This window comes from Bufo gargarizans, chromosome 2 (genome assembly GCF_014858855.1).
Source record: "Bufo gargarizans isolate SCDJY-AF-19 chromosome 2, ASM1485885v1, whole genome shotgun sequence".
Classification (NCBI taxonomy): domain Eukaryota; kingdom Metazoa; phylum Chordata; class Amphibia; order Anura; family Bufonidae; genus Bufo; species Bufo gargarizans.
In genome coordinates, this window is record NC_058081.1 from 324329718 (window position 1) to 324355172 (window position 25455).

Here is a 25455-nt window from a genome sequence, read left to right on the forward strand (position 1 = left end):
TACATTCACCTTTTCTGCGTCACACAAAGACACGGTGGTTGGAACCAAAGATCTCAGATTTGGACTCATCAGACCAAAGCACAGATTTCCACTGGTCTAATGTCCATTCCTTGTGTTCTTTAGCCCAAACAAGTCTCTTCTGCTTGTTGCCTGTCCTTAGCAGTGGTTTCCTAGCAGATATTCTACCATGAAGGCCTGATTCACACAGTCTCCTCTTAACAGTTGTTCTAGAGATGTGTCTGCCATTGACCTGGTCTCTAATCTGAGCTGCTGTTAACCTGCGATTTCTGAAGCTGGTGACTCGGATGAACTTATCCTCCGCAGCAGAGGTGACTCTTGGTCTTCCTTTCCTGGGGCGGTCCGCATGTGAGCCAGTTTCTTTGTAGCGCTTGATGGTTTTTGTGACTGCACTTGGGGACACTTTCAACGTTTTCCCAATTTTTCGGACTGACTGACCTTCATTTCTTAAAGTAATGATGGCCACTCGTTTTTCTTTACTTAGCTGCTTTTTTCTTGCCATAATACTAATTCTAACAGTCTATTGAGTAGGACTATCAGCTGTGTATCCACCTGACTTCTCCACAACGCAACTGATGGTCCCAACCCCATTTATAAGGCAAGAAATCCCACTTATTAAACCTGACAGGGCACACCTGTGAAGTGAAAACCATTTCAGGTGACTACCTCTTGAAGCCCATAAAGAGAATGCCAAGAGTGTGCAAAGCAGTAATCAAAGCAAAAGGTGGCTACTTTGAAGAACCTAGAATATGACATATTTTAAGTTGTTTCACACTTTTTTGTTATGTATATAATTCCACATGTGTTAATTCATAGTTTTGATGCCTTCAGTGTGAATCTACAATTTTCATAGTCATGAACTCTTTGAATGAGAAGGTGTGTCCAAACTTTTGGTCTGTACTGTATGTAAAAGGACGACCAGTATTGATTCACTCAGACAATCTTCCAACAGATTTTTATCTGAACAAGCAGGGGGGAACAAAGAACAGTGCCCTTCTGAAATTATGCAAACAGATCTTCGCGTGGGCAGAATTGCATCTCTTAGACTTGAAAGCGATGCATATCAGAGGTTGCTGCAATACTCGAGCGGATCGGCTGAGTCGGAAGAGGATCAAGCCAGCAGATTGGGAACTTAATCCCGTCATCTTCCAGCAGATTGTAACCAAATGGGGATGTCCCACCTGGGACTTAATGGCATCCAGGAAGAATAAGAAACTAACCAACTTCTGTTCCCTAAACAGATTCGACAACCCCACAATTGTGGATGCTTTTTCTATCAGCTGGAAACACCTGTTCGTGTACATTTTCCCCCCAGTACCCCTCATCTTGAGAGTTCTTTTGAAGATACTGGTAGAGAAGCCTCAGGCAATAATAATAGCTCCGTTCTGGCCAAGAAGATCCTGGTTCCCTCTCTTACTCCAACTATCCCAGGGGGAATTTTGGAAGCTTCCCCTAGTCCCAGACCTTTTACTACAGAACGGTCTCTATCACCAGAACCTGAACAAATTGCACCTTACAACCTGGAGACTGAGAGATCTAGATTAGAAGAAAAAGGTCTCTCTGAGTCAGTTGTCAACACATTACTCTGTTCCCGTAAGAACAGAGTAAAGAAATTTGTAGACTGGATGTGCGAAGCAAACTATGTGGACATGAATATTTCCTCTGTTCTACAATTCCTCCAAGAAGGATTTCAGAAGGGACTCAAGCCTAATACCTTGAGAACACACATGACGGCAATCCACGCCATGACCGGAAAAAAAATTCTACATCACCCGCTTTATTTTTAGATTTTTTAAAACAGTGAAGAGATTAAAACCTATGTTTAGAGAACCTATGCCTGTCTGGGACCTATGCTTGATTCTTAGAAGATTGACAGTCGCCCCTTTTGAGTCCCTCCAACGGGCGGAGTTGAAATGGCTTTCTTATAAAGTATTATTTCTGATTGCCATCACTTCAGCAAAAAGGCTAGGAGAACTGCAAGCCCTATCTTCTAAGTACCCATACTTAAATTTTTTTCCAGATGGAGTATTGCTACGAACCATGCCGTCCTTTCTGCCCATAGTTCCTTCGTCGGCTAACGTAAACAAAGAATCCTTTCTTCCGGTATTTTTTCCTGAACCCAGTGACGAGCAACAAAATCTCTTACATACACTGGATGTCAAAAAAGCAATCGAAATCTACCTTCAAAGACCCGAAGAGTTCAGAATCGCTGAAAGTCTATTTGTGTTATTTGCCGGACCAAGGAAAGAGCTACAACCATCCAAGGATACTCTTGTGAGATGGATTAAAGCTACAATTACAGAAGCCTATTGCTTAGGAGTGCCTTCTCCTTTTCCTATCAAAGCACATTCTACAAGAGCTACTGCAACCTCCTGGGCGGAGCAAGCACAAGTATCTATAGAAGACATCTGCAATGCAGCTTCCTGGTCCTCATCTCTAGCCTTCGTGAAACATTACCGGCTGGACATCAATGCTAAGAGCTCAGCCTTTGGTGCTGGGGTATTAAGTGCAGTACTTGATGTAGACCCCCCCCCCCCTTGTGATCTATACAAATCCCATCATGTGCTGCCGTAGGACGAAAGGGGAAAGGAAAAATTCGTACCTGGGATTTTACTGTGCTCGAGTCCGAAGGCAGCACATGGATACCCTCCCTAAATAAAACTCTTTTTGTCTTTTTTGCTTCTATCTTTTAAAAAAAACACGGAGATGCAGTTTGGGGGATGTCCCTATATAGTATTCACCTAATTAATTATCTATTTTATCTAGGTTGGCGGTCTTAGGAAAGGTATGAAGACAAGCTTAACCCGTGTTAGTGCAGTTATTATACCCGTTCCATTTTTAACATATTGCAACAATGTACATTCCACACAAGAATTATCAAAATGTAAAAAGCAACAGATCTTAAAAAGGTGTCATTATTGGTGTAGTCCTGGAATTAGAACCAGTACAATTGCTTTCAAAGTCATGTAAAAATATACAGTATTTGTTGGAAAAATAAATCCTTTTTAGGCCTCATGCACACAAGCATATCCAAAATACGGATACCAGTTGTGTGCATGTGACAAAACAGACAAGAGTTGGGCATGTTCTACAATTTGCAGAAAAGCCACATGGATGCAGACCCATAGAAATGAATCAGTCTGTGTTCGATCCGCAAAAAATGTCGATCTGACGTGAAGCCAAAATACGGTCATGTGCATGAGACCTTATTTAGACACCCTACTAACTCCTCGTCAATTTTCATAAAGTTGTTCCAGTCACAAAACATAAATATATAAATTAAGAGACAGAGTTTCCTGCACGGAGATAGCAGCTACCAGTAGTAGTCATCAGTAGAAATGTATAGAAACTACAAAAACGGCTCTACAATACTGGTCGAGTACAGGAATGGCAGAAATATTGCGCATTCTCCTGCTGCTATTGATACTCAGATTGTGCTATAGTTTCCACACCAGAATACTGAGCCAGCTTGTAGTAACTGAGGGGAGAAGAAATTGAAGGGTCATTTACCCTCAGCCACTGCCGCTCACATACGAACAGTCGATATTGAGAGATGATCTATATAGGTACGTCCTCGCCTCCATAGCAATACAGAGGTAAAACAAATCATGCCGTACTATATTCTCCAATGCAGTTCTATAGGACACATCCCAGGACATGCATGCAATACAAAGCTGCAATGTCCCATAAATAGGTCACTGTGATACAGTAAAGGACAAAGAACAAACGTATAAAATCAAGCATTGCTGAAACGTACAATATAGTTTGGGTTAAATCACCTCAATCACTGTGATATTACCACAATAGACTTTGCCCCCATAATACAGACACTTTATAAAATGATAATAGACTATGAGCCATAAAAACACCTCTGATACCATGTGTGACTACTGTGATCGTACAGGTCTCTTTGGATGATCTATTGCGTTTTGCAGCTCTGCAGAGCTTCAGAAATCTATCACTAAAATGTAGGAAATAATGATTATTTCCTACATTTTAGTGATTGACCTTGTTTCATTGGTATCAATAAAAAAAAACTGTCACATAAAAAAAATATGGAAAGGCCACAAATACTTTGAAAGGAATTCCCACCTTTTAGATATGTGTAAGGCCGATTCATTGGCCTGTATTTGTGGGAGGGGCTTGGCTGCTTACTTCAACGGCCAGCGCCCTCCCACAATCGTACGACGTGCAGAGTTTCGCAGGAAGCGTGCGCTCGTACCTGGCATTTCCTCCAGCAGGCAGGGCAAGTTGAATTCCGGTCGGCGGCTGGCCCCTAGGTGAGTGGGGGCCCTCACGCTCCGGACCGCATCGCTTCGAAGTTCCAAACCGACTGGGGGCGGGACCATGACGGAGGGAAGGCTCCCTCGTCCACAGGGCTGTTTTCTTGCTGTTGTTCACCGGCGGCGGAGCCACGAAAGAGACTGCGCTCCCCTCCTTCCCCGTCCACAGGGCTCCCAGATGCCAGGGGGCTGTGCCGTTTCCCCACGTGGTGGGTGTGCCCAGCCGGCGGCGGGTCGGCCCCTCAAGCAAAGGGGGGCACCCCTGCACTGGGAGCACTGCCAGGGAGCGGTGAGGCCCCCCACGCGGCAATATCCACCGACCAGTGTGGCGGTTGATTCGGGGGCCCCCCTACACCGGTTCATGCCAGAGAGCTGCGCTACTCCCCACGCGGTAGAAGTGCTCAGCCGGCAGGTGGGTCGGCCCCTGGGCGGAGGAGGGCACCCCCGCACTGGGTGCTCTACCAGGGAGCCGTGTAAGCCGCGTGGGGCGGAGGCCATTGCGCAAAGGGGTACCCCCTAGTCGGGTCCACGGTGCCAGGGAGCTCCGCGCTCCCCACACGGTTATCGTGGAGGTATGCGGGGGACGCATTGGCCACGCTCCGCATCTTTACTAAAGTCTGGCACGGGCCGCCGTGCCGCATAGATAGGCAGGGATCCGTGACAACGCTAGGAACAGTCGGGGGGGGACAATGTTAGCCAGCGACTAACTCCCTTCTACCGGTCGCCCTTCAGCTTGCAGCTCACGTCCAGTCATTCCATGTTTTACCTGTATGGTTCCTTACGGCATATGCACGATCCACAGTTGACACCTTGATTGTTTTGCTTCCAGGTCCAAGTTTTGTCTTGATCTCATTCCGTGATTGTGGCTTGTCGGTAAGGTAGTAGGGGTACACGTTGAGGGAGGGGGAAGGAAGTACCCACCAGTGGGGTATGTGTCTCATGCACTATCTCACGTCCAGGTTGTGTTGTTTCACAAGCTTTCCGCGGTGGTCAGTGTGTAGATTTCTGAGTAGGTAAGTACGTCATATTTCCCCTGTGTGCTTTTCTGGGGGGCGGTTCCTGGCTACTCCCTCACGGTTCCTCTGGTGTTAGTGTGCGTAGCTACACGGGGGCAGTACACCTTTCTTCATGTTGCTAAGCAGTTTTCACGGATGCTGGTGGTCGTCCAGTTTAGCCGGTCACTTACGTTACTGTTTCCACAGCTGTGATGTCACACGCATCAGACATCGTCGAGGCGTCTGTGGACGAGAACGTAGCAGGAATGTCCGAGGGGGGCAGTATACCGTCCCTACGAGCATGGACCATCCCCAAGCTCATGTCGGAGCTGACGAAGAAGGGCGTCCCTTTCCCGGCTTCTGCCAGGAAGGCGGAATTGTATCGGCTGTGGAAAGACTCCTTGGTGCCCAGTAGTGATGATCCCCCCCAAGACCACGGTGCAAACGTCACTTGCTCAGTCATTCCGGTTTCTGCCCCTGAGGTCCCGGTCGCTACCACCTCTGCTGTAGGGGATACCCGTACTGTCCAGGCCAATGTGGCTCCATCTCATTTCGTCCCGATCAGCATCAGGAAAGACATCCTAGAGGGTAGGGATGTTAACCTCGCTTCGTTGCTGATAGCCTCCAGAGACTTGTCTGACAACAGTCATAGCTTGCGGGGGGAAGTCTCGGTGGTGCTGAGAGGCCGTGACCACAGGCTTAACCGCAAGTTAACCATCCCGGAGTTCGTAATGGCGTTTAGTCTTTTTAGGGATGTTGTATGTTCTGCCAGGCAGGACAGGAGGGAGGAACTCGATCTGTACCTCTTTCGGGTTACAGAGTTGGGTTACAAGTATGGAGGAAATTCGTTTTACGATTATCATTGTTCGTTTTCAGCCAAGGCAGCAGCTGCTCTCTCCCAGTTCCACCATGTTACAGATTGGTCCAACCTAGATACAGAACTGTTCTGCAGGCACTTTGCAGGCCTGAAAGCTCCCTCCTGTTCCGCTTGTCAGTCCATCTTCCACTCCGTAGAGTGGTGCCACAAGTCAGCCGCCAGTACTTCATCATACCCTTCCAGCTCGTCAGCCGGGCCACTCAATGTTTTCAGACCCCCGAGTTCTGTGGATAAGCTAGGCCGGCCCATTGTTCAGCTAGGTAGGGCCCAGATCTGTAACAACTACAATTACGCGTCTTGTAATTTCGGGCAATGCCGTCTGTTGCACATCTGCACCAACTGTTTCAGGGCCCATCCCAGAGTCGCGTGCTCATTAAAGTCAGTGAAAAATTACATGAGTGTGGTCAATACCAGTTGTTTACAGGAGTACTTGTGAGGTCACCACAATCCAGGGTTCGTGAAGTTCCTGGTCTCAGGGTTTCACGAGGGCTTCCATACAGGGTTAATCACGACTCCAGAATTCACGTATAAGTGCAAGAACCTTCAGTCTGCCAAGAGGAATCCCAATTCTGTAGACACACTAATAGAGTCCGAGTTGAACAAAGGTTTCCTGATCGGTCCTTTCAAAGTGCCTCCTTTCCAGTGGTGGAGAGTCAGTCCTGTGGGGGTGGTCACGGGCAAATTTTGCAAAAAGGAGAGACTCATCATCGACTTGTCAGCCCCACATGGTTCCCAGGTCCCCAGCCTCAACTCCCTTATTCCTTCAGAAGAAGTGGGCATGAGATATTCTTCGATTGACCAGGCTATTGCCATCATCATGCAGTCAGGTCCCGGGTCGATGTTGTCCAAGGCCGACATATCGGATGCCTTTAAGTTGCTTCCCATCATGCCAGCGCTCTGGCAATGGCACAGCATCAAGTGGAAGGACCTTTACTATTTTTCCACCAAACTCACCTTCGGTTCCAAGAGCAGCCCATGGCTCTTTGATCAGTTGGCTCAGGCCCTCCACTGGGTTCTGGAACACAAGATCCACTGCGAATTTGTCATCCACTACTTGGATGACTTTCTGCTGATCGAGAGGCCAGGGGCAGCCCCCCTAGGGTTGGGGAAGTTGTTGAGGTGTTTTTCCCAGTTAGGTGTCCCAGTCTCCCCCAAGAAAGTAGAGGGCCCGTCCACAGTTATCACCTTTCTGGGCATTGAACTAGACTCGCAGGACATGTTAGCCAGGTTACCTTCGGACAAACTAGTGAGAATCAGAGAAGTCATCCATAGGTTTGCAGTCACAACCGTGGTCACTAAGGCTGATTTACAGTCACTACTGGGTATGTTGAATTTCGCCATGCGCATCATCCCGCAAGGCAGATCGTTCATATCCCGCCTGCTGGCGCTCCTGGTCACGGCCCCAGAGCAGGACAGCCCAGTGTGTCTGGATAGTCAGGCCTTAGCTGATCTCTACATGTGGGACCAATTTCTTTGTCAGTGGAACGGAGTGTCCTTGTTCATTCCCGAGTTGTGATGTCAATCTCCTGTAGTCTTCTCAGATGCGGCTGCGAGCTTAGATTTTGCCGCCATTTTTGGCACCCACTGGGTCGCAGGCGAATGGCCTGCCGAGGTGAGACAGATCCCAGGTTTCCTCCAAACCTCGGCACTGTTCGAACTGTACCCCATTGTGGTAGCTGCCCACATATAGGGCAATCATTGGGTAAATCGGTCTGTTTTGTTCGTGTCTGACAATACAGCAGTGGTAGACATTGTAAACTGTGGATCGTCTAAGTCATCTCATGTCATGTGTCTCTTAAGATGATTAGCGCAACTCTCCCTACATTACCATGTCCATAGTGCGCATGTGCCAGGTTCGCAAAATGTGGCTGCTGATGCCTTATCGAGGGCTAATTTCTCCCTTTTCTTGCAGGTCATGCCAGAGGCAGATGTAGCGGGCGCTACCGTCCCTCCTCACGAATCCTTAATCCTAGTGTAACCAATCACCTAGAGACGGCCCATGCTTTGATATCCAAGTCCCTTTCACCAAACACCACCAGGGCATATAACACCGGGTGGAAGGCGTTTTGCAGGTTTCAGGGAGAATGTCCTCAGGGAGAATCCAGTTTTGTAGAGTACATCCTGGCGTTCATTGGCTACTGCCACTCAGAACTCAAGCTCTCCCACAACACGGTGAGGTCATACTTGTAGGGTGTACAACATTTCTTCTCCGTCAGTCATCCCGAACGGGCATCGGTGTTCTCCATGCATGCTGTCAAAGCCGCGCTTAAGGGTTTGAGCAAATGCGGGCCCCAAGGCCAAGTGTGTAGGCAAGCTGTCACCGGGCTCCTTTTCCGTAGACTATCTGACGTCCTGGATAGGAATCATTTTGGGGTTCTACCTAGCCTGGTGCTCAAATCCGCCGTCTATCTAGCTTTCTATGGCTTCTTGAGGCCTGGGGAGTTCACTTGTTCTCCTGGCAGTAGCAGGTTTCTCACAGTCGGCCAGCTGGTCCAAAACGCCGAAGGTTACGTGCTACTGCTAAGGACGTCCAAAACCTCACAGGTGGGCCCCCCAGTCCCGGTGTCCTATTTCCCTACGTCTCATCAATGGTGCCCCGTCAGCTACTAACAGCCTTGTCGGGGTCCGGGCCAAATAGTCCACTGTTGCTCTTCAGGGTGGCACCACGCACCACTCACCACCCATCAGTTCGTGTCCCACGTACGCTCCCTAGTGGCTAGCTTGGGCAGCGACCCCGCCACGATCTCGGGACATTCATTCCACATAGGTGCGGCATCCAAGAATCAGGTGCCAGTGCATGTCATTCAGAAATTAGGGCGTTGGCACTCCACGTGTTTCAGCTGTTACATACCTCACCCCCGAAACTGAGATGTCAATGGCTTTCCAGAGTCTAATTTTGTAATTACGTTGTAATAAAACTACTCCTGCCAATCGGTATGTCTTTTTGCCCTCTTTCAGGCATCCCTCCACGACGTGGTTGCGGCACAACTCTAACCGCTTAAGAGTAGGGTATCTCAGGTAGGACTGGGTACGTTCTTGGTTGCCACGACCACAAGTGTAAGGCCTGTATTTCATTGGCCTGTATTTGTGGGAGGGGCTTGGCTGCCTACTTCAACGGCCAGTGCCCTCCCACAATCGTACGACGTGCAGAGTTCCCCCTCCCACCCACCCTTTTCACCTGTTACTCTCAAAGGGGATGCCCTCTTTCAGGCGTCCCTCCACGACGCGATTGCGGCACAACTCTTACCGCTTAAGAGTAGGGTATCTCAGGTAGGACTGGGTACGTTCTTGGTTGCCACGACCCCAAAGATGATCTATCCTCCGGATGGGTCATCAATATCGACAGAGGTCTGACACCTCTAAATGTAGAGGTGCATGTTGTGACGGTTCTATCAAAGAAGGGACACTGATGTGTCACTAATATATACACACACACACAAACACCACTTTTGATGAAAGTAAGGGCGTGTTCAGACGGAGTTTGAGTTCAGGTTTCAGCCCAGATTCAATGCCGAAAACCTTGCCAAATGAGCGCTGAAACCGCTTCCCATTGTTTTCAGGATTTTTGCTGCATGGTTTTCCAGACTGAGCCGAGAATGCATACTGTAGGTCCATTCTTGCAAAGCCGCTGGAGTTAAACCAAAAGCAGGTCCGCACCATTGCCGTGAGATACGTGGTGGATTTTGTCACGGACAAAATCCCTTGTGGGAACCAAACCTAACCTAAGGCTTTACTCTGCAAACACAGGAAAAGACCACATCATTCATACCCAAAATAGTGTTGTGGTGACAATTCTGAGCAATTTTTGGGCATCTGAAGAACACAACTGATGCACTGCATGTATTAGACCCTGTTCACATCATGGAGGAACTTCTGACAAGCACGCCAACTGGCTCCATTCAGCTTACAGAGAAATCAAGTGCCTTTTGGGCTGGTATACTTTTGACTGTATAAAAAAAATGTAGTCAACTTTTTTTATGTAGAAGCATCTCGCAAAAAGCAACACAGCACAGTTGGGCAATACTCCCAATATATACATTTATTAGGAGGCTCTAACGTGATGTGAAGAGAGCCTTCTAGATTCCCTATATAGGTCCATGACACTGGAGAGGTTGTAAGCTCTACCATTCAGGACTGCTTAGGGGGATCTCACGTGTGGGCATTTACAAGCACCCTAGTGTAGTGTTAAGCAGAAGGTGCTTTGATGCAGGGCGAGGGTGGCACATAAACCATCTCCGCACTGTTTGAGAGCAGGGGACTTAATGCCACAAGCATGGTAATCCAGCCACCAGCTCATCTTTAAAGCAAATCTGTCAATGTAATAAAGGCTATGCACACCTTCGGGGGGCAGTTTTTTTTTAATGATTGCCTTTTACTCATTTTGGGCTAAAAATATTTTTTTTCAATTGGTCTTAACATGGAGCTGCACTGTCACAAAGGGTTAACAGTTTTCTAGCTGTGTGACTGGTACTTTCATTTGCTCATCTAATAAACCTCATCTTTAAATTGCACTTATTTAAGCCACCTTATCAGTAAGATAAGAGCTGAGCTATAATGAGCGTTTATAATATGACACATAAGGAACCTCAGCTGAGGGAGCAGAGAAAATTCAGAAGAGCTACTAAATAAACTCAAGACTGCAGGGAAAATGGCTCAATAGCTTTAATAAAGACCAATGGAAAAAATGAGGTGTACCTCAAAATTAGCACCAACAAAAAATTGCCACCAAAAAGGTGTACATAGCCTTTAAAGGGGTTGTCTCACTTCAGCAAGTGGCATTTATGTAGAGGAAGTTTAATACAAGGCACTTACTAATGTATTATTATCCATATTGCCTCCCTTGCTGGCTTGATTCATTTTTCTTTCATGTTATACACTGCTAATTTTCCATGGTTACAACCACCCTGCAATCTATTAGTGGTGGTCATGCTTGCACACTATAGAAAAAACTGTCAACCAAGACTGCTTAGGTCAGCGCTTTTCCCTATAGTGTGCAAGCATGACCACTGATGGATTGCAGGGTGGTCGGAAACGAGCAGTATGTGTAATGTGATGTAAAAATGAATCCTGCCAGCAAAGGAAGTAATATGGATAATCAAAAGGTTTTGTTCCATCTCAACATTGATGGCATATGGCTAAGATATGTTACGAATGTCAGATAAGACCTGTGCTAGAGGTGCTGAATGTCACTGCTAGGTGGGGTGTAAATTTAAAACAAAAGCTGGACAACCCCTTTAAGCATTAGTCCCATCATATGCAGTAATCCTGTGTGTAGAGGGGTTCTAGGTTTTGACTGCAGTGAAGGGGACAGTGCACAGCAGGGGGAAACAGAAGTGGGACCCACATGTAATCAGATACTTATGGCATACACTGCAGATACTCTATAAATGTGGTAGGTGGTAATACCCCTGTCCATCATAGCAAATCATGGCTGGAAAGTGACTGTAGGGGGTGCCAGCCATTATGATAGGTACGTGTCCGCGCTCACTCAGCTTTTGCCCCAGGAAGTTCATGCTGTGATGCGCCGCCAGCATGGAGGACCAAAAGGCGGCAGCTGTCTTTTTGGTTTCCTTCTCCCGCTCCACGTTGTCCTTGGCATAGGAGAAGTGATCAAGATGGGAGAAGAACGTGTACAGCACATTCTACTCAGTGGTAACTGGCGGGGTTTTCTGACGGAGCATCACCGAAGTAGTCAGCAGCAGCAGGTCATACTCCTGCCCTGGGGCAGCCGTAGCATCACCCGCTTGCTGGGGCACCACCATACAGCGAAACCATGGAACACAGCACCAAAACACCCAAAAAGACTTGCTCCACATCTCAGAACAGAAAGCAAACTACATGTTGCGGTTTGCTCTCCGTTCAATAGTTTTGTTCCTACTGACAATAAATGGGGACAAAACTGAAGCATTTTTTACCGGTATCGAGCCCCTATGATGGATCTCAATACCGGAAAACTAGAAACACTAGTGTGAAAGTAGCCATAGCAGTTAAAATGCATTGGGGCACATTTACAAAGAATGGCTTTTTACGCTAGTCTTATTTCCCTCCTCTGCGCTGCCGTTAAATTCATCAAATTTATGACAAGGCAGGCGTCTGATCAAACTAGGCACATCTGTGCCAGCCCCTGGGCTGGTGTAGTTTTTCTACAAACGTTTACAGCTGTTTAATAAGAGGCTCAATCACACTAAACAAGATCTGAACAACACAGCCATAATATCTCTGTCAAAAGACTTCGATCAACTGAAAATACAAAGAAACTTCCAAATAAGAACTTTATTTGACCACAGAACAAGAATAGTGCCTTGCTTAGAAGAAGGTGTTTGGTCTCTTGGTGGTGAAGCGAGGCTTGTGCTGGCGACGCAAAACTCTGTGTGGCAGAGGGAACTTGATCTTTGAGTCCTAAAATGTTTAGGAAAAAAAAAAAATATATAAAAAAAACTTGTTAGTTTTTGCTTAACATTAACACACAGAGCACACTATGTTAAGGTCCTGTTCACAATGGCATCAGATTTCTGTTAGACTAAAGTGGAAGCTGTCCCTCTGGAACTCATTTCTCCATTGACTTTAATAGGAAACATTATGCAGCATGAGTAATCTATAGTCCCAGAGCTCTAAACACATTAGGTGTGCAGATACAGTCAGGTACTAGAGACCTAGCTGAATATACAAGGGGCACTGTAGGTTTAGTCTGGAACTTACTAAACCAGAATATCAGACTCTTTCCTCCCCCCGCAACATGTTCAGAAAACAACCTTAATGCAGCACTATTTCTCCATCAAAATGGCAGGATGCACGGATGCTCATTTATCCAATGCCCCTTTGTTGGTCAAGATGTAAATGGTTTACAAAAGTGTGTAGAACAGTTGGCAAGCGTGGTGCAAGACATGCATGTCATCTTTATAGTGTAAACTGCACCAAAAAACAACTAGAATGTTTTTAAAAATCTGCCCCAAGGTTACTGGAGACCCGTGTCCCACCCAGTGCCAATGATGCAACAGATACAGCACTGCATCGTGGTTTCAGTTTACAACAACCCATGGTGTAGGTGTGAACAGAGCCTTTTTACTCAAATCTGCACAGGAAATGGCACATCTGAAAGTTTACATTTTAGAACAGTCACTAAGAGTGGTTTCAGGGTTTTTTTTATGCAAAAACACCACCCCACATGGAAGTGTATGGGCTTTATTAAAGGCAGTAAAAAGTTGTTTTTGTGACATTTTTCGAGTGCATTGCAATTTGAGTGAATTGTGTTTTCTGAAATTGCAGCATGGTCCTTTCCTAGATATAAAATCCAACATAATCATGTCAACCTCATCAATTGGGCAGACTCGTTTGAACTACTGGCAGGCAAGTGAGTGATTTTCTATCACTATCACGGTACATTGGTTTATTATGGGTTCATACAAAACCAGTGAAACAAATGAAATTCATATCAAGTATATATTTTTCTTAAAAAGGCATAGCTTTGCATTGTCCCACTCCCTAGGATTAATGGATATATTGCTAGATTGTAGGGTCCAACGGCTGGGATCCCCACTGATCGTCAAAAATGGGTGTCCCGTGTCCACCAAATAAGGTGTACTGATAACTCAATTCAAAGTCTATGGGACTGACAGATAGTGGGGGCAAGCGACCAACAGTCATGGGTATCCCAGTTCTGATCAATACGGACATCAGAAGTCCAAATTAGTCACTAGTGACGTTTTATTCAAAGAAGTCAAGAGCACTTTAACCAGTAGAAAACGTAACCTTTAGGCCATTCCGTGCATTGGGGACCGCAATTTGCAACATCCGTGTGGCGGCCGGGACAGCACGGACAGAAACACCACGGAAGCCCTCCGTAGTGCTTCCGATCTGCAGCTCCCAGGTGTCGGACCCATTCAAGTGAATGGGCCAGCATCCGTGATGCTGGGTGCACAAGGACGGTGCCCATGTATTAAAAACCCGCTCTATGCAGGCCACAGTTCGGCCACTAATTTATAAGTATAGCACTAGCAATTATTATTCATTTTTGTACTTTATTTGGTTTGCAGAGAGCTGTTGCATTGCATGTTTTGTTTTACAGTGTTCTCAGCCATAGCAACGTGCCCCTGCGCATTGGAATGTGCTGACTGACCCCCTTTTTCTTTGCAATGCCCGTGTGCATGAGCCCTTAGGTCTCCTGCACACAAGTGTGCTGCCCGTTGCTGTATGCGGACTCATGCACTTCAATGGGGCCGCAAATACGGAGATGCGGAACGGAACCCCACGGAGTGCTTCTATGTGGGTTTCGTCCCGTACTTACATAGAAACATAGAATGTGTCGGCAGATAAGAACCATTTGGCCCATCTAGTCTGCCCAATATATCTGAATCCTATGAATAGCCCCGGCCCTATCTTATATGAAGGATGGCCTTATGCCTATCCCATGCATGCTTAAACTCCTTCACTGTATTTGCAGCTACCACTTCTGCAGGAAGGCTATTCCATGCATCCACTACCCTCTCAGTAAAGTAATACTTCCTTATATTACTTTTAAACCTTTGCCCCTCTAATTTAAAACTGTGTCCTCTTGTGGTAGTTTTTCTTCTTTTAAATATGCTCTCCTCCTTTACCGAGTTGATTCCCTTTATGTATTTAAAAGTTTCTATCATATCCCCTCGGTCTCTTCTTTCTTCCAAGCTATACATATTAAGGTCTTTTAACCTTTCCTGGTAAGTTTTATCCTGCAATCCATGGACCAGTTTAGTAGCTCTTCTCTGAACTCTCTCTAGAGTATCTATATCCTTCTGGAGATATGGCCTCCAGTACTGCGCACAATACTCCAAGTGAGGTCTCACCAGTGTTCTGTACAGCGGCATAAGCACTTCACTCTTTCTACTGCTTATACCTCTCCCTATACATCCAAGCATTCTGCTTGCATTTCGTGCTGCTTTATTACATTGTCTTCCCACCTTTAAGTCTTCTGAAATAATTACTCCTAAATCCCTTTCCTCAGATACTGAGGTCAGGACTGTGTCGAATATTCTATATTCTGCCCTTGGGTTTTTACGCCCCAGGTGCATTATCTTGCACTTCCGCCCTTTCTGCAAAAAGACACGTTCTATATTTTTGTGGAACGGATCACGGACCCATTAAAGTGAACGGGCCCACAATATGTTGCAGCTGCCCCAGGGTCAGTGTTCGTGCATTGCAGCACGGCCACGGGGCGCACACGTTCATGTGCAGGAGGCCTTGAACTGTGAAAAGGTGGTCAGTGATGCCTCTAAAGAGGTCTGATGGATCCGGGTGTCTGTTTTTTGCAGTCATTCGTGTTTCACTGACACTGAACAGCTGAAAAATAATTTTCAAAGCATCTCTACCTAATAATCCATGAAACACTGATGGCATCCGTGGTTTTCATGGACCTATAGACTATAATGGGCGTGATGGATCCGTGAACATGGAGAAAATAGATACTGTGCTAAAACACTGATGTGTGAATACACACATTAAAATGAATGGGGACATGTGCTGTCCGTGGAGAACAAATACAGAACACTGACGTGTGAATGAGGCTTAATACTGTTATGTACAATGGTGCTTTACTTACGTGGAACTGCTTGATGGCTGGTCTGCGACACTTGTTGGCTGGAATCACCTCAACTTTCATAATCTGAATGGAGTGGGCACGAGCACGATGGCGTGCACCCATATCACGGTCTAGAAGAGTGAAAGTAATGTGTCAAATCAAGCCATACAGATGCCGACATCTAATCAACAAGTAAACAGGGAGGGACAGAATTTTTTTTTTATAAAATAAGACAAGCTTATTATACATAGTCTCAACCCTAGACACCAACGCTTATGACAAGCTTAAATGCTGCTTAGGGTAGGTTCACATCAGTTTTGCTTTCCATTCTTCTGAGCCAGAACAGAAAAACAAAACAAAGTACTTGTTTTCATCTAAAATAACAGATCTCTCTTCATTTGGACTGCACCTGTAGTTAAATAGTTAAAATCAGTCGTGCTACAAAAACTCAGTGTAGCCAAAGCCTTAGAGCTCATGCACACAAACGTGTGCCGGCCGTTCATTGGGGGCTGCAATTTGCGGTTCCCAATGCATGGGCAACCACTGTGCGGCCTTTGGGACAGATCCAGACCCATTCAACCTGAATGGGTCCGTGATTCCCTTAATGGGATCTGTCAATATGAAAATGCAGTGTAATCTGCAGGCAGCATGTTATAGAGCAGGAACAGATTGATATACAGTTTGACAGGAGGAGACTGTGTATAACTTGTAAATTATTTAAAAGGGTTCTGCAGTTCTTTTAAACCGATGATCTATCCTCTAGATAGATCAGCAGCATCTGATCGGCAGGTCCGACACCCCTGTTGATCAGCTGTTTGAGAAGGCAACTACGCTCCTGGAGCACCGCTGCCTTCTCGCTGTTTACTGCAGGCCCAGTGATGTCACAACTAGTATCACTGGCCTGGGCGGGGCTAAGCTCAATTCAAGTGAACGGAGCTTAGCCCCATTCAGGCCAGTGATACTAGTCGTGACGTCACTGGGCTTCCGGTAAACCGCAAGAAGGCAGCGGTGCTACTGCCTTAACTGCAGAATCCCTTTAAGCTTCTGAATAAGTGAACTGCTGATCAGAGGCTTCGCCAATCTGATACTCAAGAGGCTGCAGGGCATGGCTCTTCCTAGGCCAGTGATGTCACCATAAATTCAGTCATGGTTTAGACACAGCTCAGTCCCATTCAAGTGAATGAGACTAGGCTGCAATATCAAGCACTGCTGCTATACTATGTACGGCGCTGTGCTTGGTGGACTGTGAAGAGACTGCAGCGCTCATCGGAGCTCCGGTGGGAACAGCAGCCACTTCAAACAGGTTATCTGTCAGTCTGCTCATATTGTCAACCTATCCTCAGATTAGGCCAGAGATTAGCAACCTCCTGCACTCCAGCTGTTCTGAAACAACTCCCAGAACACTTCTGTGGGAGTTACACAAACAGCCAAGCAAGTGTGCATGCCTGGAGTTGTAGTTTCAAAGCAGCTGGAGTGCTTAAAGGGGTTTTACAATCACACACAATGGGGGCATATCGCTAGCCGTCCTCTATTCATTCCTATGGGGCCGCCAAAAATAGCCGAGCTCGGCTACTTCTGTCTGCCCCATAGAAATGAATGTGAGCTGGGGCCGCGCGTGCACACCCATTCACTTCTATGGGAGCAGTGCTTGGTGGTTGACAGACACCGGGGTCCTCCAGCCACAGCTCTCCGCGCTCAGTTCTTGTAGGTGCGGGTCCCAGAGTCCCACCTATCAGACAACGGGGGAATATCCCAGCGATATGCTCCCATTGTATGTGATGGGAATACCCCTTTAAGGTTGCCGACACCTGGGCAAGGCCACCAATGTCTGCTGATCAGTGGAGGCAGCAGTGTTGCAGTAACAACTCCATCCACTACATGATGGATAGAGCAGTGTAGTTATGGCACTACTAGACTATAAAGTATACTTACAGCACTGGGTTACTGCAGCAGCTGTAGTCAAGTCTCTGTACTCTCTGTACATGTTGTGTGTTCCACTACGAGAATCATACCGCAGCCAGATACCAAAGTTCTTCACCTTTAGAGGAGATTTCTCAAAGACCTACAAAACAAAACAGCATTAAGACACTGGGGTCTACAGTTTGTGTTCCCTGGTAACATTAATAGATTGAAAGAATTTGAAAAACCACAAACCCATATCTGACAAAAAACACTTATCCAAGACCGGCAGGAAAAACAAAAATTACTCTTACCAGTAATTGGATTTTCTGTTTAGCCTCCACAACTGCATTACCAGGAGGTTACTCTACCTCCTTAAGGGCAGGAAACAACTAGATCAGTGCAATAAAATGCCATTTTTTTCCTTAGAGCAAAGTATTATATATTGTTTAATCCTAACATCTAAGTTCTGGAATCTTTTTATGAAGTTTCCCCGAGGATAAAAAGATTTCCTTCTGGCAGTGGAACTTAAGAGACTACTTTAGGGAGAAGACTTGGCGAGTGTTGTAGAATTATTCGATCTTCCAGGATTGTAAGATAGGGCGGAGATGGAGAAGGCTCGAATCTCCCCCACCTTCTTGACAGTGGTAATTGCCAATAGAAAAGGGTTTTCAGGAAAGCAATTTTTCTGAAATGCCTATCTAGAGGTTCAAAGAGTATCAGAACCGAAAGGACCATATTTAAATACCATGGAGGAACTTTGGACCTGAAAAAAGGATGGATTCTACTAGCACCCCTAAAAAACTTTAATTCCAGCTCTGCCAACTTGGTACCCATGAAGGCACTTAGGGCTGATACCTGTATTTTCAGAGTACTTACTCTGCGGCCTTTCTCCAAGTCTGCTTGAAGGAAATCCAGTATTAAGCCGACATCCGGGACCATGGATGGGTTCCAGACTTCTGATACAGAGAGCAAAAAAGCATTCCAGACTCCAGATATATTTTAGACGTCACCTGCTTCCTACTGTGCACCAACGTGTCTATAACTGCATCAGATAATCTTTAAGATTGACGGCTTGGAGATTGAACGGGCAGAGATTAGGAATGTCCGGATGAGTCACTGGGCCCTGGTATAGGAGGTCCGGAACTTGCAGAAGCTACCAAAAGTCCTGTTATGCTAGGGACTTTAGAACCGGAAACCAGGCTCTCCTGGGGCAGAAAGGGGCAATGAGAATTAACTGTGCTCCCTTCATCACCTTCGTTAGTACTTTTGGTATCAAAGCAAATGGTGGGAACGCATATAAAAGGCCCTGCAGCCACCGACCTGCTAATGCATCCACCTGTGCTGGCTGATCTTGATAGGATAAGGAAAAAAAAAAAAAAAATCACCACGGTGATGGACCATGTGATCTGACATCAACACAGGTCCTTTAGCCGGTAGTTAAACATTAAAGGAGACCGGGAACTACGCGATCAAGAGAAGGTGAGTTAATTATTTTTTTTAACCCTCAATTGATCACCTACTAAGCATTCTGTATTCAGAATGCTATTATTTTCCCTTATAACCATAAGGGAAAATACAGTGAATAGACTGTCACCTAGCAACCATGCGTGAAAATTGCACAGCATCCGCACTTGCTTGCGATTTTCACTGAGCCCCATTCACTTCTATGGGGCCTGCGTTACGTGATAAACGCACAATATAGAGCATGCTGCGATTTTCACGCAACGCACAAGTGATGTGTGAAAATCACAGCTCATGTGCACAGCCCCATAGAAATGAATAGGTCCAGATTCAGTGCGGGTGCAATGCATTCACCTGCCGCATTGCACCCGCGTGGAAATCTCGCCCGTGTGAAGTCAGCCTAAGTGTAACAAAAGAGCCATCACCTAAGAGCAGATAGTACCTGCCGACTATCACCCTGTATATATAATAAAAGCTAGAGTATGGGCCCTCCTGGAGGAGGCTTACCGGGCTGGAGAGTCTGGGAGGATCTGAAGATTTATGGGTAGCGTCTCCCTAAGAGACCAGGGACATCTTCCACAGAAGGAATAGCAAAGTTCCTTGAAGACAGGAACCGTCAGTGTAGCCACAACTCTACTCCCTTGTCTCACGCTTGTTCCCAGGATGGGCGCTTCCCACATTTTAAAAGCAGAGGGGGGCGCCAGTTGGATGACTTATAGCGCCCAAGACATCACCTCTGGCGTGACAAGGTTCCTCTTCCACAGAGTTAATGCGCATACAAGCCATGGAAACCGAATGGCCGCGATCCTCTGCCCCAACATACCGCCTGCTCTTGCCACCTGGAGTAAGGAAAGGGGCTGCCAGCATCCGCCAGACTTACGCCAAGGAGTAGAAAGGACCAAGGAATGAGAGTCCCACGTCTCTACCCCCTGCATCAGCCCCCCGGTCAAACAAACCCAAAGGCTGTGCCAATAGTTGCACCGACTCTTCTGCATCCTGAGGGACAGGATATTGGAGGAGGCATTTTATTCCACTGATCTAGTCGTTTCCTGCCCCTAAGGAGGTGCAGTATCCTTCTGGTAATGCCATTGTGGAGGCAAGAGGAAAAGTATTTTAATTATATATAGGACCTTCAATTTCACTTTCATGAGCACATTCGCTCTTGAAAGGCGACAAGGTACAACCTTACTTTGGGCACACAAGACAAGATTACTACACGGCAAAATAATAATCCTTGGGTTGTGTGTGCCTTTTACAATTTCTGCCTGCATTAAACCCAACATACTGAACATGGATTCACACTGGTATAATGGTTTGATACTGGTCATCAGTATTAAACCAATTCTATTTGCCTTCAAGTATTTTTCCAGTTACTCAACATTGATGACCTATCCTCAGGATAATCAGTGAGGGTCTGACACCCCCCCAACAATCAGCACAGATGCCAGGTGTCTGACCCCCCCATATGATACTCCTGAGAATAGGCCAGCAATACTGAGAGACTAGAAAACCCCTTTAATTGCCCAAGTTATATCCTGGAAACACTTACTTGTCCACAGTACACAATCTCTCCAGACGCCTTCTTCATCTTCTTCAGTTGAGACACAAAGTACCAAAATCGGGACTTTGCCACAATATGGTTGGGTGCGAAGATTCTCATACGATAGAGAGGTGGTGCAGGTTTCTTAGCTGTAGGCAAACTGCGCCCAATTACCTTGTACTCTCTCAACTACAAAAAGAAAAGTATATCAATCACCACAGAACATATAGATCAGGCATCCTCAAACTGCGGCCCTCCAGCTGTTGCAAAACTACAACTCCCTGCATGCCTGAACAGTCTACAGCAGGGCATGGTGGGAGTTGTAGTTTTACAACAGCTGGAGGGCCACAGTTTGAGAATGCCTGATATAGATGGTTAAGAGGTATAAGAGATTGCTAGCGCTCATTTCAATTACGTCATGGTGACAACTGCTATGTAAGAAACAGTGCTAACCACTATTATACTAGCAGGCATCACAGCTGTAGTAACCTGACAATAGGTTTCCTATCTATAGGAAGCCTGATTTGTATTGACTGCTCCATAAGGACAATATTTTGTATTTAAAGGGAACCTGTCACCAGGATTTTGTGCATAGAGCTGGGGACATGGGCTGCTAGATGGCCACTAGCACATCTGCAGTACCCAGGTCCCATAGCTCTCTGCGCTTTTATTGTGTTAAAAATCTGTTTTGATTGATATGCAAATGACCTGATATGAGTCCTGTAGCCGGAGATGAGTCAAGCGGAAAGGAGCCCAGCACCGCCCGCGTCCTCCGAATCTCCTCCTTGCTGGCTGACGTCACAGAGCTGGAGCGCCGAAATCTCGCGATGCGCGAGCTAGCGCATGCGTAGTTCGTTCCTTGTGCTGATGCCAGTACAGGGAATGAACATTATGTCGACACTGCGCATGCGCTAGCTCGCGCATCGCGAGATTTCGGCACTCCAGCTCTGTGACATCAGCCAGCAAGGAGGAGATTCGGAGGACGCGGGGCGGTGCTGGGCTCCTTTCCGCTTGACTCATCTCTGGCTACAGGACTCATATCAGGTCATTTGCATATCAATCAAAACGGACTTTTAACAATAAAAGCGCAGAGAGCTATGGGACCTGGGTACTGTGGATGTGCTAGTGGCCATCTAGCAGCCCATGTCCCCAGCTCTATGCACAAAATCATGGTGACAGGTTCCTTTAATATTGAATGGTACAGCACTGGCAAAATGAAATAGAAAAACAACCACAATTCTAAAAGATGGAAGTGTTCCTTTTACACTGAAGGATATAGCTGGATATGTTCTAATTTAAAAGTATATTAAAGTATATTACACCAGAATCCAACTAGACTGGCATTTATTATGCAGAGAATGCTAATGAAAGGCCCTTACTAATGTATTGTTATTATCCATATTGCCTTCTGTTCTGGCTGGATTCATTTTTCCATCATATTATATACTGCTCGTTTCCATGGTTACAGACCACCCTACAATCCATCAGTGGTGGTTGTGCTTGCACACTATAGGAAAAAGTGTCAGTCTCTCTGGTGGCTGGGACCATGGGAGTGCAAATAGACTAGTGCTTTTTCTTATATTGTGCAAGCACGGCCACCACTGATGGATTGCAGGGTGGTCTGTAACCACGGAAGCAAGCAATATATAATGTGAAGGAAAAATGAGTCCAGCGAGCAAGGGAAACAATATGGACAATCTCAATACATTAGTAAGTGCCTTGTATTAAAGGGAGTCTTTCACGCAAATTCCCCCTATTAAAACGGTGCTTACCGTTTGTTCTTTGCTAGCATCGTTGTGGAGAAAAACACTTAATCCGCATGAAAGCGAGTCTGTGAAGGTGCCCAGGGGCGGCGTTACAACTGCCGGTGCCCAGGCCCCTGGGTCATTTTCATACGGGCACTCCCCCTCCGCCGTGTCTGCCCACCCTTAGTCTCTGTTCTAACCTCCCTCCTCCCATCCGTAATCCCACACATGCGCACGCTAAACTGCGATGCCCCTGCCCGACAGTGCTCATTCAATGCACACACGCCGATATCGCGTTCATCGGCGCATGCGCGGGATTACGGACGGGAGGGAGGTTAGAACAGAGACTAAGGGCGGGCAGACACGGCGGAGGGGGAGTGCCTTCGTATGAAAATTACCCAGGGGCCTGGGCACCGGCAATTGTAACGCCGCCCATGGGCACCTTCACAGACTCATTTTCATGCGGATTAAAATTGTTTTGCTCCACAACGATGCTAGCAAGGAACAAACGCGGTAAGCACTGTTTTAATAGGGGGGGGGGGGGGGGGGCCGTGGACATAACACTGTTATGTTAATAGGGGGAATCTGCGTGACAGACTCCCTTTAACATTCGCTACATGATAAATGCCACTTACTGAAGTGAGACAACCCCTTTAAGGGCCATTCTTGATAGTGTTTTGACAGATTCCCAGCCAAAAAGCCACTGGGTGGCAGAGCAGAAACCTTGCACTGGGCGTTTTGCCATGGATTCGGCACCAAATTCCACTGTCAAAATACTGTCTGAACAGCCCCATAAACATTTTTGATACACTTTATAGAGCCAAAGCCAGCAGTGATTCAAACACAAGATTGGACTCAGGAGGACCTTTAGCAAATCTGCCATGCCTGTTTTGTGGTGTAAAAATGTTCCATGAAGCTTTATTTTATTTCCCCCCCCCCCCCCAACTTTTGATTAGATTTACCACTTTCTAAAGTGGAGTGAATAGTTTTTCAGGATTACTGATTAGAACACATCTCACTTATGATGTGCGGCTTTTAAAAAAGTGGCATCTCCACTCCAGGCAACCCTCTGGCGCACCTTCACTCTAGGACCCATTCCTGGCTTTGGCTTTAAAAACTGCATCAAAAATACAGAATGTGGAAACCCAGCCTCAAAGGGACATTAAACAAGGACTAAAGCATCACCTTTCCCTGACAGCGCCATATTGAAGCCCCCAACAGCGGCCACACAGGACAGAGAAAAAGTGTCCTAGATCAGGGATCAGCAACCCTCCAGCTGCTGTGAAACAACAACTCCCAGCATTCACAAGTGCTCAGCTTTTCTTGTAAATCCCATAGAAGTAAAAAAAGGATTCTGGGATTTGTAGTTTAGAACAGCTCAAGTGCCAGGGGTTACTAATCCCTGTCCTAGATCACCAAATCCATCTGTCGTGCTATTCATATACTTGTTGGACCTTCTATTTCACCTCCATGTGCACATCAGCCTATGGAAGGCGACAAGGTACTGTTACTATCTGCACAGCAGACAAGACCATCATGGAGGCAGCATGAGAATCTTTGGGTTTTGTGTGCATTAGGACATGAGGCCGGGTGATCAGACAGCCCACCACACACGCGGGAGTGCAGGCCGCCTCACCCACTACACGTCCGTTTACAATATAAAGTAATCAGCATCCCCATGGAAATCCACATCCATTACTTCCCAGGGGCACGGCTTGCCCACCCAGGCCCTCCAGAAGAGCCGCATGGCTGGGTTCGGGCGCCATGATGGGTAGGCCGCAAGAAAGGAGAGCTTCTAAAACACAGCCAAGCAGTCTCCAACCGGGACCCGCACACACAGCTCTTCTCGGGCAGACCATGGGGCCCTCATAGGGCGACCCCCGTCCCGATATCTAGCCCCTATGCCTTGCTTTTCCCGAGTTTCTTACAGCGCCGGACGCCTTCATGTTGCCTCAAGCCCTGCTGCCGAGCGAAAGGAAGTGCCAGCGTAAAGCCTAGAATGTATAGGCTTCTTTGAGGGCATGACGTCATGAGATCACGTGACTGCTTCCGCCCGCCCCTTACAGACTGTGCCAGATGCAGGGAAAGGGCTGTAGGAGAAGCAGAGCAGGGAGAGTGCAGGCACTGTGGTCAGTGATTTCTGGTGAGGGGGCTGTATGTTTATGTAGTTTGTAGTGGAGTATATGAGGGGTGTGAGAGCTGCTGTGAGCTCTTATAAAGTCACCTACAGTACATCCCCTTACAAGGAAGTTTAAAGGGTTTCTACCACCAGAAATACTGTTATTTAGCTGACTGATGTTAGCGATGCGCTAATGTCAGCAGTACATAACAGTATGTTTCTAACATTTGTCCCTGCAGCCGTTTTTGTAAAAAAAAGCACTTTTAAATCCCCGTCTGCGCCGTTCACTTCTGTCTTCAACGCAGTGAGTGAATGATGCGCTCCCGGTGCCGGATTCCTCACTGCGCCTGCGCCGACTACGTCACAGTGAGGAAGCCGGCATAAGGAGAGCGGCCTTCACTCACTGCGCCAAAGACAGAAGTCAACAGCGCAGGTGCGGGATTTCGTCAACAATGCGGTGGACCGTGGCATCAATCAAGAGGAGCGGGGCGGGTAGAACAGGGGACCTGGGCGGGATAAAGGGTGAGTAGACGGAGCCTCTAGGTGCTGATTTTACGCCCACATAGCACCTAGAGGCTCAATAGCATATTATACAAGTGCTTATTTTACCAAAACGGCTGAAGGGAGAAATGTAAAAAACAAAAAAAACATACTGTTATGTAGTGCTGACATTAGTGCATAGCTAACGTCAGTCAGCTACATAACAGTATTTCTGGTGGTAGAAACCCTTTAACTACATGCAGAGGTTTTGCCGCCTCTGTGCCTGCTCCACAGGGTGGGTATATAGTGTATATAGTAGGGTATATAGAGGGAGGAGTGTATATAGCAGGGTATATATTGTATATAGAGGGAGGAGTGTATATAGGAGGGTATATCATGTACAGTACAGACCAAAAGTTTGGACACACCTTCTCATTCAAAGAGTTTTCTTTATTTTCATGACTATACAAATTGTAGATTTACAC

At 46.6% G+C, this 25455-nt stretch overlaps 1 protein-coding gene and 2 non-coding genes across 3 annotated transcripts; all 3 read right to left on the reverse strand.

The window, feature by feature from the left end:
- Positions 1–12431: 12431 nt before the first annotated feature.
- Positions 12432–24421, reverse strand: RPL18A (ribosomal protein L18a). Its single transcript, XM_044280543.1, has 5 exons — positions 24300–24421; positions 20636–20815; positions 17656–17785; positions 15745–15854; positions 12432–12572 (listed from the first exon to the last, which is right to left on the reverse strand). Exons 1-5 carry the CDS (start codon positions 24315–24317, stop codon positions 12480–12482), a joined length of 531 nt encoding a protein of 176 aa, XP_044136478.1. The 5' UTR covers positions 24318–24421; the 3' UTR covers positions 12432–12479.
- Positions 20206–20338, reverse strand: LOC122929849. The gene has a single exon (XR_006388064.1). It is a non-coding gene; the product is annotated as a small nucleolar RNA SNORA68 (small nucleolar RNA).
- LOC122929850 lies at positions 23815–23946 on the reverse strand. The gene has a single exon (XR_006388065.1). It is a non-coding gene; the product is annotated as a small nucleolar RNA SNORA68 (small nucleolar RNA).
- Positions 24422–25455: the final 1034 nt, after the last annotated feature.

Excerpts from the sequence above, each read along its gene's own strand:
- RPL18A (XM_044280543.1), bottom strand. Across the intron at positions 15,855-17,655 it reads TGCTGCAGTAACCCAGTGCT|ACCGTGATATGGGTGCACGC; the intron begins GTAAGTATACTT and ends TCACTCTTCTAG. Across the intron at positions 12,573-15,744 it reads CAGCCATCAAGCAGTTCCAC|GACTCAAAGATCAAGTTCCC; the intron begins GTAAGTAAAGCA and ends TAAACATTTTAG.